General features: G+C 43.8%; 1 protein-coding gene across 1 annotated transcript; it reads left to right on the forward strand.

Moving 5' to 3' along the window:
• The first annotated feature begins 13,163 nt into the window (after nucleotides 1-13,163).
• Nucleotides 13,164-15,560, forward strand: LOC133929766 (glycine-rich cell wall structural protein 1-like). The gene is made up of 4 exons (XM_062376543.1): nucleotides 13,164-13,468; nucleotides 13,786-13,904; nucleotides 14,458-14,998; nucleotides 15,249-15,560. The coding sequence occupies exons 1-4, from the start codon at nucleotides 13,390-13,392 to the stop codon at nucleotides 15,377-15,379; spliced, it is 870 nt and encodes a 289-aa protein (XP_062232527.1). The 5' UTR covers nucleotides 13,164-13,389; the 3' UTR covers nucleotides 15,380-15,560.
• The last annotated feature ends 254 nt before the right edge of the window (nucleotides 15,561-15,814 follow it).

A 15,814-nucleotide genomic window follows, 5' to 3' on the forward strand; every position in this document is an offset into this window, starting at 1 on the left:
GGTCAAGTGCCCTCTGGTCTTCAATGGTGACTCTCAGTGGGTACCCCTCCACAGGCACTGGTCCCGAGACCGAGGAACGGATACTCTTAGGACAACCATCATGAGGTTTCATCGGCTCAGCCATAGCCAAGCCTCTGTAGTGGTGTTTTTAATACTCTAAAGGCTAATGTTTGGGGTGCACATCTGATTCTAAGATCCTTCCTCGAGTTGGATCTGGCGAATCCTTTAGCCCCGATGCTCAATCAAATGAAGACTTTACTCGATGCGGCTCAGACCATGCCACTCAAGTAAACCACCCTGGCAGCTGTAGGCACCAGAGTCAGCAAGGAGCTAGTTCGAGGAGCCACGAATGCGAACATTCCCAAGTCGATGGATCATAGATGGGAAGCTCAGGTGGTCGAGGTCGAGCGCAGTCCTATGGGCCAGGTTGCAACTGCCTTATTCATAGACGCAGGAATCATGAAGACTAGAGAAACTGCATCCTTCTTGATCAGCACGACCTACGGAGAGTGATAGATAACTGTCGTAAGGAATGCCGCGAGGATGACCGACGCTATAATGAGCGCAAATCTCGAGGATGGAATGATCGACGTGACTCCCCTGTTTGAAGGAACAAGGGTGATAGTCCTCCTCCTCTGCCTCCTGATGAGTTTGATGGGGGTTGCGAAGCCTTCACATCTGAGCTCTGGTCAAAACAGTGGCCCGAGAAGTTCAAAGTGGGTCCGATCCAAAAATACGATGGAAAACTCAATCCCAATGAGTGGTTGCAGATCTATACCACTGTTATTCGAGCGCGGGTGGTGATAATAGGGTGATGGCTAACTATCTGCTAACCGCGCTGGATAAACCAGCACAATCCTGGTTGTTGAACTTGCCACCCAACTCAATTCGATCGTGGGCCGAGTTGAAGGCACAGTTCATCGCCAACTTCCATAGCATGTTTGAGTGCCCAGGAACGAAGACTGATCTTCATCAGCTGAACCAAGGCAAAGATGAATCTCTTCAAGACTTCATCTAGAGATTCAGCGATAGGTGCAATACGATCCCGAATATCTTTGACTAGTCATTCATCATCACCTTTAAGTGAAGAGTTAAGGACATAGATCTAGTCGGGAAATTAGCTACCAGAAAAATTCAAACCATCAAAGAGCTCTTTGAGGTAGCCGACAAGTCTGCATAGCATGCTGAAGCTCAAGCACATGCCAAAAACCCTTATCCTGGCAAGAACAATCCTAAGAAAAGGGTAAACCGAGTGACAAGCATAAGGGTCCAGATATGACTATAGCTGTGGTCAATAGGAGCAAGTCAGGCAACATAGGGGATAACAAAGGTCCGAGCTGAGGTGGTGAAAAGTGGTCTCGCTTCTATCGGACCAACCTAGAGGTCTAAGTCCCCACCCGGTCTCCATCCGCCCCGCCCTGGTTAGGGCAAGATAGGGTGGGGCAAGATGGGGCGGAGCACCAGTTAGGGCGGGGCGGGCCCCGGAGTATATGTTACATGTCTATTTAGTGGCTTTATTAAGAAGTTTATTCTCCTTTTGTAATAAAACTTTTAGTAAACTAATACATGTATGTAACTATTATCATGTTATGTTAGGTCTCGTGAATCTTAGATGCAGTTTTTTATTGATTTGTATATTGTGGTAGCTATTATCTCCTAATTAAACTTGATCTAGAGCTTTTAACAATTTTAATTGGAGCGGGGCAGGGCGGGGAACAAGTGAGTGGGGGCGGGTGGAGGCAAAACCCGCCCTCGCCTTGCTCCATCTTGATCTCTAGACCAACCAATATGACTTTGACGAGTGCCACATCATTAAAAAGAAGGTCGATGATAAGCTCAAGGCCGTTGTTGCTGAGTATCACGACAAACGGGCAAAGCCAGACACTAAAGACAACGAACTCGAATTTCACGAGGCCGATCAGAGCTTGGCACACATCTTTGGAGAATCCGCCGGGTACGAGGCCAAGAGACAGTACAAAGTGGTCGAAAGAGAGGTCAACCTGGCTCTAACAGGGCCTACTCGATACCTTAGGTGGTCGGATATCTTGATCACCTTCAACAAAGCTGACCATCTAGCCGTGGTCCCACACCCTAGTTGATACCTGGTTGTGGTCCAGCCTACTATCCTTAACATCAAGATACATCAAACATTGGTCAACTGGGGTAGTTTGTTTAATCTCATATTTTCCAAGATGTTAGACAAGATGGGAATTTCAAGGTCAGAGCTTAAGGCAGGAGCTGAGCCTTTTCATGGTATAACACGAAATTCATCTAATATACCCCTTGGCCAGATCGAGTTGCCAGCTACGTTCAGAGAGCCTGACAACTTCTGCATAGAGAAGTTAACCTTTGATGTTACGGACTTTGAGATGGCTTACAATGTGATTCTAGGCCGCCCAATACTGGGAAAGTTCATGGCCGTGGTGCACTACACATATCAAACACTCAAGATTCCAGACCCCAAATGGGATCATCGTGCATAACTCATGATTCATAACTATCAAAGGGGATCATCGTGCAGCAGTCAAATGCGATAAGCAGAGCTTAGATATGATCAAACACTTCTGTTGAATGACAAATACTTCTAAAGGTGTGGAGTCCAAGTGCCAGAAGCATCAAGCCGTCATTGAGGGTTAAGGACTCCAAGCTTATAAGTCTTACTGACACTTCAAGTCTGATGAGGCCGCTAAGGGAGATTACAATGACAGTGCCAAGGATAAGAAGATTGATAGTGGTGTCAAGACAATCCCCTCAACCCATCTGAATGAGAGACAATCAAGATAGGGGTTGACCTTAGTCCCAAATAGGAACTCAAGCTCATCACTTTCCTCTAGGTGAATAAAGATGTGTTTGCATGGCAACCCTTTGACATGTCCGAGGTCCCTAGGAAGGTGATTGAGCATCGAGTAGCTATGAAACCTGACGCAAAACTTATGGTGTAGAAGCAGCGAAGGTTTGCAAAGGATAGGAAACAAGCTATTCAGGAGGAGGTCGACAAACTCCTAACGACAGGCTTTAATCAAGAGGTTTGTCATCCTACATGGCTCGCAAATCCCATCCTTGTGAATAAACCTAATGGCAGGTGGAGAATATGTGTCAACTTTATCGACCTCAATAAAGCCTATCCCAAGGATCCTTTTCCTCTTCCTCGCATCGACCAGATCATCGACTCTACGATGGGTTGTGCCTTGATGTGTGTTTTCTAGATGCCTATTTGGAGTATCACCAAATTACCATGTGGTGAAGGATGAGGAGAAAACTGCTTTTGTTACTTTCGTTGGTGTATTTTGTTATGTAAAGATGTCTTTCAGTTTAAAGAATGCCGGTGCTACTTATCAACGGTGTATTAAAAAATGCTTATAACCCCAGATCGGGTGCAATGTTAAAGCTTATGTCGATGATATTGTAGTCAAATCTAGAACCGAAGACGCATTGATTAATGACCTCAATGAGACATTCGACAACCTCAAGAAGTATCGTATGATGCTTAATCCCGAGAAGTGCTCGTTCGGTGTTCCGTCTGGCAAGCTTCTCGGCTTCTTGGTGTCAAGTCGAGGCATCGAGGCCAATCCACATAAAATCGAGGCTATCGAACAAATGCGGTCACCTCGAACACTGAAGGAAGTTCAAAAATTAACAGGATATATAGCAGTCCTTAATCGATTCATCTCCAAGATGGGCGAGTGAGGGATGTCTTTCTTCAAGCTGCTAAAGAAACATGACCGGTTCAAGTGGATAGAAGAAGCGAAGAACACCTTCTAGGATTTAAAAAGGTATTTATCATCTCTGTTAATTCTAACACTACCTAACGAAAAAGATGAGCTATTTTTGTATATTGTAGCAACCCCACAAATTGTAAGCACGGTCCTGGTGGTTAAGTGGGAATGGCTCGAGAAATAGGACAAGGTCCAGAAACTGGTTTACTACATGAGCGAAGTCCTACATGACACTAAGTTGTGGTACTCGCAAGTGCGGAAGTTGTTATATGCAGTCTTGATGTCTTCCCGAAAGCTACGACACTATTTCTAGGCACACAAGGTCACTGTAGAGATGACGTATCCGCTGAAATATGTCATACGCAATAGGGAGGCTACTGGGCAAATCGCGCAATGGGCTATTGAGCTCAATGAGATCGGCGTACACTATGCATTGTGAACAAATGTTAAGTCATGAGTACTAGCAGAATTCATCACCGAATGAACAAGTGTTAAAGAAATAAAGACAAGTGTGGTCGAGGACCACTAGATGCTCTTCTTCGATGGATCGCTCACACTTCAGGGCTCGGGGGGCCAAAATTGTACTCAAATCTCCAACGGACGATGAACTCTGGTTCGTTGTTTGATTAAATTTCAAAGCTTCTAACAATGTTGCTGTAGTTGATTGACTTAAGACAATTGAGAAGAAGTTATTGATCGCCCAATGCAATGATCATGAGAATGTTCTTTATACTGCACATCAGCTCACCGGTCCTGCTGCTAATTGGTGGGATGCTTTCTGCAAGGCCCATGAGGATCATGATTCAGTTACCTTGACATACTGGTTTACTCTAAGAGTGAAGAAGAACATGAAGAGCATCTAAGAAAAATCTTGGGAAAGCTTAGAGAACATCATCTATATGCTAAGCTCAACACGTGTGAGTTTTTGTTAACAGAGGTGCCATTTCTTGGACATATACTATCTACCAAAAGAGTTGCAGTAGACCCAAGTAACGTGAAAGATGTGCTGATTGAAAATCACCTACCAGTATAACAGAAGTAAGAAATTTTCTTGCTCTAGCAGGCTATTACCGTCGTTTCATAGAAGGATTCTCGAAGATAACCAAGCCACTCATAGAGTTGTCAAAGAAGGAAAAAGGGTATGAATGGATAAATGCTTGTTAAATCAAAGGTTGCGGTGAAAATGAGCACGAGCGGGAATGGGTTTTTAATGCTCACCTACCTGATTGTTTGTTTTTTACTCGATGACAATAACATAATTGTCGCCGTACGCCCAAGGGCATATATCCTCAAGCATGAGGTCAAAAAGAATGAGTCGATGCTTATGCTCTACTCTCTACTCGATCTGGTCATCAAGCAGAGAGTCGGGGGTGCATCATGTATTTTTTATGCTTAGACTTCACTCTCTATTTAACTATCACGTTACCAGAGAGCCAGGAGTTACATTGTTTGATGACAATGCTTCAGCTTCACTTTCTACTTGAACTTATTTATTGAGCGAAGAGTCAAGGGCCACATCGAGTATCTTATGATGTTGTATCTCTACTCTCTGTCTTTATTGTCACAGAAAACAAAGAGTCGGGGGCTACATTGCATTATTTCGATGCTATGGCTCTACTCTCCACTCGATCCAATCACCGAGCAGATAGGGAGTCGAAGGCTACACCATATACTTTAGGTGACACAGGTATGTTCTTTCTTACTCTCCGATCGAGTATGTTTTCCTCCTCGACCAGAGAGTCGAGAGCTACATAGTAATACCATATTTATTCAGTAAAGACATATTTTTTGCAAGAGTTTATATGACTTCACGTTGACTGCTTTGGATAGAACTAGCAGCGGCATGTGTTGGGTTGATGACTAACAACTACACCTAATAAGGTATAACGACACAAGAGATTGTCAGACATCTTGCACCTAATGGCTAACAGGATTCTGAAATTCTAGTCGATTCTATATGTGTTCTCTGTTGAGTTCATATTTGCGCGCTGGTCAAAGTGAAAGCTGGTGAAAATTTACAAAAGATTATCATGCTATTCCTGCTTCTAGTTTTATAATAGTCTCTTCCTTATTATTGTGGTTGCTTGGAGTGAATACTCGAGGGCCAATGCATCTAATCATCTGTCTAGTTGAGTTTTCAGGCATTAATGGACAACTAATCAGCAAGTCTTGAGGATGGGCTTAACATGTGCTAATCAATATTTGTATCTACTTGTACTAACTCTATTTCATTGACAAAGAAATAGCAGGCAATAGTATTCTAGTCAAGAAAAATAATTGTAATATTGTTAGACACATCCCCAGACCACTGATTAAGTTTCAAATTTTCAGAAGTCAAACGGACCATCAGTTCGAGGGACTACCCTTACTGTCATTATTAGGCAAGTTGAGCCCTAAGGACTCGACAAAGTCAGAAACTAGATGCCAAATGCTTTCAATAATGCCTGTTGTCTCCTCTGCTGAACAATCAAACCCATGTGTCACTACTGACGTGTTAAGGTTGGGGTTGTAACTTTTGAGGACGTTGAGCATTGTCTCGGCGCTTATGGCAGCCGATTGGTTCATGAGGTCGAGGTTTGCTCCTTCAGTGTTTGGAGTGCTAATACTGCAGCATCTTGCTCGACAATATCAGCGTCTCGTTCGGCAACCATATTGTCTTGTTCAGCAGCCATATTGTCCCGTTGAATAGTCATGGCCTTTCGTTCAGCACTCGTTGTCTTCACATCATTCTAAGCTTCCCCTGGTATTTGGGATTATCATCGATGGTCTTCATCGCATCGTTGATGAGGGTCTCTTTTCTATTCAAGGACTCAAGAATTAGAAAGGTAGACAAAAATTGATGATCGTTAGCTGTTTAATGATCCATTCACATACTTGTGATCTAGGAGTGGACTTATGCTCAATTTTTTCTTGGCTGGCGTTAAGCTCCTTCTTGCAGTCAAAGTGGTCAATCTCTGAATATCGGATCTTGGCAGTAGCTGCTTGAGCACCAGTGGCTTTGAGGAGAACCACTATCACCACCCAAGGATCATTAGTTGGAATCGATATTAAGGTCTCAGATTTCTTAGGGCGTAGGTCTACTTTAGGTGCGTTTGAGGTAGGATCTTCCGCTCGAGGAACCGAAGACAATGTAACAAGAGAAGTCAGAGTCAATTGGCTGATTGACCCACTTGTGACTTGTTCTTTTGCTTTCTCCAAATGTGATGGTTTGAAATTGATGGGATGAGGAAGTCAAAGGAAAGTTGCTAGTTGAAGTAAAGATTCAAGTCATACCTTTTGGTAATTGGGAGACACAAAATGATGCTTGATTTTTGTTTCTTAATGGTTATTTTTCTCCACTTCACACCCGCAAATGGGACTGGTTGAGTCGAAGGGATAGCCTGGGAGTCAAAAGAAATTGGCTAATTGTGATTCGTCATCTTGAATCTATCGAGTGAATCCTTAATAACAGTGACTAGGGAAAGAACGATGACTCGATATGAGTACTGTGGGGAACCGTCCAAATGATATTCTAATTAATCACCAGGAGGATCATTATTCATAATCACAACCTCGATGATTAAACAGAATATCATCCCGGTAGTCCCGGCACGTGTTTTGTGCCCAAGATCGAAACACATGCCTTCCAACAATTAGTATCACAACATAGCTTAAGAAAGAGCAAGTAATTAACATTTATATTACAAGTTCTTAAGCATGCAACCATTTCCAACAATTTACAACAAAAGGTAACAACAACTACACAACGGAAACATAAACCTATGCAACAAAAGAGAGTGGAGCCACATGCCCTTAGGCTCCACCCCAAAAGTACGACCTCCGAGAGTATGATGCACTACTCTTGCCCGCCACCCTGATCAGTAGGCACGAAGTAGCCAAATACCAGCTCTTCCTCACCAGCAGCACCTGAAAACGCAGGTATGAGTACGAAGGTACTCGCAAGACTTAAACCATATAGAGCACATATACATAGCTCGACTCCAAGGATTATGCATTGAGCCATTAGCAAGGAAAAGCACAAGGTTAAGTTAAACATAAGCGGTAAGCAACCTAGACATATATGTGTGAGCAATGTACTTAACCAACAACAACATAACTCTAACCTGCCACAACCAACTAAACATAAATAAAAGGAACCATTATGAACATACATGTGAAAAAGACCAACTCAAGCATCTCCCACATATCCAACCATCAACGACAAGTGAAAAACTCTACGACCGATGCAGATGGACATAAGTACGCTCATGACCGAGAGAGCGGCATTTCAAAATGTTTTTACACTCTGCAGGGGGATACTCTTGGACCCACACGACTTGAGGACCATACGGCTTGTATGACCACACAGATCCATACAAGGGGGTACTCATGTCAACCTTTTCCAATAAACCCCAATCATTTGAAACATGCATCGCTCGGTGCGGCAGTACTAGAACTACTCTCCGAGCAAACTAGTACCATTACAAGCCCGCCCACTCACACCATCGATGTTCAGGCCCCAAATGACCACAGCTACAAAGGTATTTAGCTCGCCTTACCATTAGATCGGCATGTGGTGAGTATGATAAGTGCTAAAGCTGACTACACCGACGATCGGTGCTTAAACGGCGCAAGCGGTATACGGTGTTCGGTTTCCTCTCCTGCCCTACCCAGGGGACTCCACATCCGGGCAGGATAAACACCTCCTAGCACCGCCCATATCTCGTCTCATACTCACCACTCATACAATCATTATCATCTCATATCCAACATTGTTATCAACAATTAAACCTATCGCTCGCGAATGATGGAACATTCCACCGTTCGACTTCTACCGGTGACCTATGCATTGCTAAGTATTTTGATTTAACTTGTAATCTAGACACCAACAATATACTCAAGGCTACAAGGAAAGGATAAACAACATTTCAAGGTAGAAATAATGCCTTCAACATAGGATCTACCCACTTGTACCCAATCTCGACTAGACACATGCAAACATACATAAGCATAATTTATCAATTTTAGACTTCATTTAATTTACAAAGGTGCAATATGCTTAGTTGCTTGCCTTGCTTCTCAGGTGGTTGCCTATAATTATCCACGCAACACTCGCAGAAATCTGGAAGATTGGAGTCATCTGCAACTGCAACCGCGCCACGCTCCGACTCCTTGTTCACTAAACAAGAACGTGTGCAATGATGAGCATGAATGAATGCAACAAGGTATGCCACAATACTCAAAAACATGCTAGAAGTATAAGACATACGAATCAATGCAACTCTAAACGATCTAAACGAAATCTGAAAAATAACAGCCATCCGGAGTATCCGGATTGGTTCGGAGTATCCGGGTTCGGACCCTCCAGGTGAACCTCCTGGAGAGGCGCTCGATTACTGCCTTTTTATTTGACTGGCCCAGAATATCCGGGTGAATCTAGAATATCCGGGTTCCGGAGTATCCAGGCCATCCTCCGGTGAAGGCTCTCGGTTAGCCACTACTCTAACTTAACCAAGAACCTCCGGGTTGGTCCGGACTACCCGGGATGTGCCGGACACTCCGAGTGAGGCTCCGAACAAAGCTCTCAGTTACTCGATAACGCAACTACCTAGAGTCTTCGGGTTTAACCGGATTATCTGGGTGATACAGACGTAGGTTCTTCACAACTTTTCCCTCGGGTGCTTCGACTCACTTTACAAATCTGTGCTACAACAATGTGCATAAGCTCCATCCAAAGGATTCTAAACCAATCTCGCACCCTAAACCCTAACCAATTTTGAACATAATTCAACGAACAATTTCTACTGAACCCGGAGTATCTGGGTGAGTCCGGAATATCCAGCTAAGCCCAGAAAAGCTTGTCTCGAGTGGATTTTTGGTCGATTCGAGTTGCAATCTTTTCCAAGCCTAAAGGGAACATGTTATGGGTAGTCCAAGGATTCTGGAACTTACTCATCAACTTGCAACACGACTCTAGAACTCATTTTCGACCAAAACTCCATTTTTGCTCCAAAAAGCTCAAGAACGCTAAGAACTTCAAGAACTACTCGATTCTTCCACGAAAAAAAAAAATAGATTAGATAGGTGAGTAGCTCATGAGCTAGAGAATGCAATGGTACCACATGCATACCTTGAATCCTCCACTCGAGCTCGAATTTTGGGAGAAAGGGAGAGGGAGCTTGAGTGGGAGAGGGAGAGGGGCTGCTACAGCTGCAGCTGAGCTGCTGAGTGAGGGCGTGGGGAGTGAGGAAGGAGAGAGAGGGAGCAGGTGGGGCTGCCCCATTTGGTGATTGGGATGGTGGGGCCACTTGTGGGGCCCACATGTTAGAGAAAATTGGTATTCCAATGCAATTTCTATTCTTTTCTCTCCCAATTTTCTTTCTCTTATCCAAATGATTTAAACAAATTGCTCTAATGTGCCAAAATAATTCCCCTCAAATTTAATTATGACGCTAATGGCATATGATTAAGCTTAATCATGCGATTACAGAATTTGGGGCGTGACAGTTACCTCTTTGGCTGAGTTATCCGGTGCCATAATCTCTTGGATCAATGAGATCCTTCGACCTCTCTATCAATGGGCATTTTCCCCTTGTCGCCGGTGCCAGAAGAGAAAGTGTCATCAAGGTTAATGACCTCAGTCATGAGGATGCGCTCTTAATGAAAGACTGGGACTTAAAGTCAAAAAGTTGATTTGCTCCTTGTATTATCATCCTTAGTTTAGCTTAGATCTGATTTGCTCCCTGTAATAGGTCTAGATATATTACTTGTACTCGAGAGAATACATATACATTACCATCCATACAGGACGTAGGGTATTACTCCAATCGGAGGTCCGAACATGTCTACATCGTGTGTCTCGCTTCGTGTTCACTCCCTAATCTCGAAGATATTCCAGTCAATTACGAACATATTGTCAGGAACTAATTTTCGACAAGATACCTCCTTCGATTCGAGGTTCCATTTAGCGGCACCAACTCCCAAAAAAACCCTTCACTTGTTGCTCGGGATCCAGTTTGAAACCTTGCATTAAACAGTTGTACACTCCCCAAAAATTCTTTCTCTTGGTCTAGCTAGCTATACCCTTATCCATTGACTGAAATCCCGACAAATCTACTCATACAGACCAAAAGCATTCTCCCTTCTCCAAAGAAAATCTTGAAATACAATTTTCCTGACATACATGCTCACGATCAACAAAAAATTATACCAAATTTTCAGCATGCAACAATTAAATATGGGAATGAATACTAAACTTTAAACTTTAAGTACTAGATCTAAAATAGCAATACATATAAAACATACTATAAATATTGCAACTCCAAATACCTCAAATAATTAATCGTAACTATCAAATCCTATGTCTCATTGTTACTCTACCTTGCTATAAAAACCAAACACTAATTCCTACAAAATACTATATAAAAATAAATAGTAAATTACTCCTAAATAACATGCTCATAAAATCTAAACATAGACCTAATGGCTAACCTAACAGTGTTGCAAAAGGCAGTAACGAGATTAGGTAACTTACCGGTAATAAAAATCAAATTCGATAGGGCTTCACTACTATTATCTTCCTCTCCTCTCAACCCTCCTCTATTTTTTTTTTCACAATAAAATAAACTTTTGGACTGATTCTTGGCCTTTACCCGTCCAACGGGTGATCCATTTTTCACACAATGGATCACCTGCTGGGAGGGAGATTTTTCTATGAATCACTTCGCTCACTGAGAGGAAGATGTTTTTATAGATCACCCTCTAAGCGGATAATCCATCGCCCGGCATCGGTGGCAGCCGTGCAAGCCACCATGGCAGGCAAGGTGGACAATCATTGCTTTCTGATTTGCTCTCAGGCTTTTATATCGCTCTCTGAGATGATGCTATATTTATTTCTCATTCTCGGAGATGACGATTTTTATATATCTCGTCCACTGAACAGACGAAAATAGTCTTTTTTTATAATTTTTTAAAATGAACTATATTTTTGATAATTTTATAAATAAAAAAAATCGAGGATCGGTGCACCACTTGCCTTGTGATTTGTGATCGATCGGTCTCCCGCGTCGTCGCCTGCTGGTGCAAGCCCTTTTGCCATTTCTTGGGCTCGGGCCACACACGCCAGTTGGGCTTGGACCTCCCCGTTCGATGCGCGCGGGTGCCGTCCAGTGTCCACAACGCCCGTAGCCCGTAGCCACCGCGCACCGCGCACTCAACAAGGTGCATGCTGCTCAGGAGTCAGGGGTGCTGCCGTAGTAACGAGTACCAAATGATATATAGGGGTAACTTTTCGAAAGCTCGCGTGCTAGCGATGGGAAACACGGGACTTCTCGAAGCCCCAGCACGTATACGCAATATAACAATGCACATTATTAGCATAGCTACAAAATAAAAAAGGAACCCGGATAATCAAGGTCGTCCCAACCTACCACTTGCTTGACAGGAACGAAAAACGCACGTTCTAGAACGTCTGGTCTGATCGATCATTCGCAGAAGTCACGCAGTCCCGGTCGTCTTCTAGGTGGGATCGGTTTGGGTAGCTCGAGTAGAAAAAAAAACGCACTCACCAGTCACCAGAGCGCGCGTACGTCTGCAAGTTTATTATCGTACAGGTAGGTAGCACGGCGGAGCACGGCTTAGGGGGAGGATCTGACCCCGGATCGCCGAGAGCAAATCACCAGCTGCTGCATGCTCGATCGCCATGCGCGGGGTCAAGGGTGAGCTCAACGGCCGCCGGCGCGTGCATCGATTGGTCAGTTCTGCATGCAAAGCGCGCGCCAAGGAGCCCGAACCCGAATGGCCTTGCATTGCACTCCTCCTTCCTCAGCTGGCCTGGATTCCTACGCCATGGCGATGTAAGCTGCTTTTTTTTCCTTCCATATTTGCCGTACGTATCTAACAAGCAAGCGCTTTGATCGATGAGATTGGAACTGAAAATTAACACATTTTTTTACCATTCTGTCATTTTCGTGTAAGGGTTGTACTTATATTATTATTGCTAAAACCACAAAATTTAACCTTCTGGACTTTTATGTACTTCATCTGTAACCTAGCTCGATCGTTGCTGGGAACTTTTTTATGCAAAACTGGACTGCTGATTTTTGTGGTTTAACAACCGTACAACCATGTAACTGCGCGCCATGTGTACATACAGGCACAACCGCACAAGATAGATTACAATATTACATACAGAATTCATATAACTTGTAAGTCCTGGTAGAACAAAGAAACAGACTAGTGCTCATTAGAAGCCCTGAAGTTCAACATCAAAGTACAGCACCAGGTCCAATATTGTCAACACAACTAGGCAGGAACTAAACCAATGCCTGTTTAGGTATGATTTATGCACACTTCCCAGGAACCAAGTCTAAGAAACAAGTGAAGGGTAGTTGGTTCTTGAGTACCAAACACTGGCACAAACCATCATTTTTATAGCACCTGAAGCCACCCCTCATTTTTCCAATTCCAGGCCCCAGATTGAACTCGCACTGATTACTGGAATCACGGCTCACACACATATATAGCATGCACCCCAAGTTTCTTCCCAAGAAGCAAGCTATTCCCTATGTCATGGTTGCTTAAGCCAGCCTTACATATTACAAGCTTTTGCCCTCGCATAAGTTGAACATATATAGGGATTGCATGCTAGGTAGTAGAAGCATCAGGCTGTGAGACTCACAAACTCACAGCTGCAATGACTTCTTTCAAGCTGAGGCTAAGACATTTGTGTTTCACAGTTGTGCTGTCATCCATTGCCATCTCTTGCTGCAGAGGTAAGCTAGCTTTCATTTCAGTCAATCAGTCCGATTCTTGTTTATTGTTGCTGCCATGAAGCATGCATGGCCTGTTCAGCACTTCTGCTGTCTTTCGTCGAATTACTTACTTCGACCTTGTTGCGTGGGTTCAAATTTAATTTTAGATTTAAATTTGCACTACCAGAAGTTTAGCCTTCGACAAACAGAAGCCTGCATCTGAGGCTTAATTTTCAGAGATGCTAAGGACTTCCAAATTAGGCCATTCGTTTGCTTTGTGCTCACATTTGACAGGCATAATTTGTTGAACACTTCTGTTGTTTCTTTGAACAATGCAGGACAAGGAGGAGGAGGAGGCGGTGGTGCGGGAGGAGCAGCAGGTGGTGCTGTTGTGCCAGGAACACAGGATGCCATCCAGATTGTGTCACAGGCTGCTCTCTGCTTTGACAATAGACAGGTAATTCTTCCCTACACTCTTAGCAAAATTCATTGCAAGAACTACTTTCTATGGGACTATAACCAAGGCTCTTGATGACTAAAGCATCACAGTGATTGCACATATGCATCGATCAATCATGCTTAGCACTGACCTTGATGCGAGAATCGATCTCATAGGCGGTACCTTTTAATTCTTTTTACAATCTCACTTCTAAATTCAGAAATTGTGCGCTCGCATTAATTAAGTTCTATTTTCCAGTTCCCAGTAAAGCATTAAGCTGATATAACATTATTGCAAATAAGTAAAATTTCTATCTCCGCAAAAAGACAACTCCGAGTATCCTATACGTCAATAAATCATTTTATTTGCTGCCCAAACTAAGATATTATTAGCTAGTAAAAATTTAATTTCTGCAAGATTCTAGCATGCAGAATATATATGTTATATAATTGTCCAGTTCCAGATAGTCATTTTTTTTCTTGTATCTGACGTTATAAATGGATAACTTCAAAAGAAAAATACAAATGGATAGATGCATCAACAATCTAATAAACAAAATGTTGCGTGGCAGGTGATGAACGGGTGCCTCCAAGCAATGGGCATCAACGTCAACGGCAATGGTAACAGCAACAGCAACAGTAACGGTAATGGCAACGGGGCTACCAGCACGGCGGCGTCGCCAGCGCCGGCGCCGGCCCCGGATACATCAGCGGCGGGGGCGGGCGCGAACAACGGGTCGACGGCGAGCATGTGCCAGGGGCCGTGCTTCGGGCAGATGATGCTGATGATGAACTGCGTGAACGGCATCCTGGGCAACATCCAGGGATACAGCCCCGGCCTCATGCAGGGCGTCCAGGCCATCTTCCAGATGTCCTGCGGAAACGGCCAGGGCGGCGGCGGTGCTGGTGGAGCTGGCGGCGGAGGTGCCGCCGGCGGGGGTGCTGGTGGAGCTGGCGGCGGAGGTGCCGCCGGCGGGGGTGCTGGTGGAGCTAGCGGCGGAGGTGCCGCCGGCGGCGGTGCTGGTGGAGCTGGTGGCGGAGGTGCTGGCGGTGCTGGTGGCGGTGGCAGTACCACCGGCAGTGCTGTTGCTACGAATGTTGCTCCTAACGGAGGTAAGAACGTCCTTTTTCCGAGCAGATCCTCCTCGAGTAGTTTCACTTACAAATAGTTTAGTTTCTGAATGAATTAAGAAAAGAAAAGCCATGTCACAATCAAAATCTAACAGGTTGAAATGGAACGATCAAAGTTTGGCCTGATTTTGATTTTGATTGGACATGGAGGTTATTACATTACATGCTAGAGTATTTCCACGTGTGCATATCCAAGAAGTCACCTGACATTTTCGTTGATGTGCACCTGCAGGCTCACACATGGCGGTGAACAATCTAGGTGAGCCAACCAGCAGCGCGGATGGGCCCACGGCCAGCCTCAGGAGCGGCTTTCTTCCCTCCATGCTAATAATTTGGACTTATATTTGGCCACTACTGTTCTAGCGTGATAAAAGTAATTATTGATGAGAACGTTGCACCAAGTTGTGATTCGTTTCTTTTCCGGATAGCATAGCAATTTTCATTTTACCATGCATGAATGAAGATTTTATGTAAAGCCATCAAGTGATTCCTGTATGTGGATGAGTAATTTGTTATAATTGGCTATGGTTGTTTCAGCTTTTAATTACACAAAAAAAGACTAATCAACGACTGTATAGGTTGTATGAATATCTATTATAGGGTGGAACCCGCAAAACTTCCCCTATATCTTGATCGAAACATTTGCTCTTCCCCGACCTCATCGTTTCTATCTGAGATTCGACAAGACTCACTATTTGTTGGCAACAACTACTCCTTCCGTTTAAGAATAAAAGGTGTATTTTGTTTTGGCTTAATCTTCGAAGTTAGAATTTGATCATTGTTTCTCACAAAATATAT

Source organism: Phragmites australis, chromosome 9, assembly GCF_958298935.1.
Source record: "Phragmites australis chromosome 9, lpPhrAust1.1, whole genome shotgun sequence".
In the NCBI taxonomy this organism is placed as follows: Eukaryota; Viridiplantae; Streptophyta; class Magnoliopsida; order Poales; family Poaceae; genus Phragmites; species Phragmites australis.

Bases quoted from the DNA above. Each gene is read 5' to 3' on its own strand.
- LOC133929766 (XM_062376543.1), top strand. From the start codon at position 13,390: ATGACTTCTTTCAAGCTGAGGCTAAGACATTTGTGTTTCACAGTTGTG. The intron at 13,469-13,785 runs GTAAGCTAGCTT...TGAACAATGCAG, and splicing joins TGCCATCTCTTGCTGCAGAG to GACAAGGAGGAGGAGGAGGC. The intron at 13,905-14,457 runs GTAATTCTTCCC...GTTGCGTGGCAG, and splicing joins TCTGCTTTGACAATAGACAG to GTGATGAACGGGTGCCTCCA.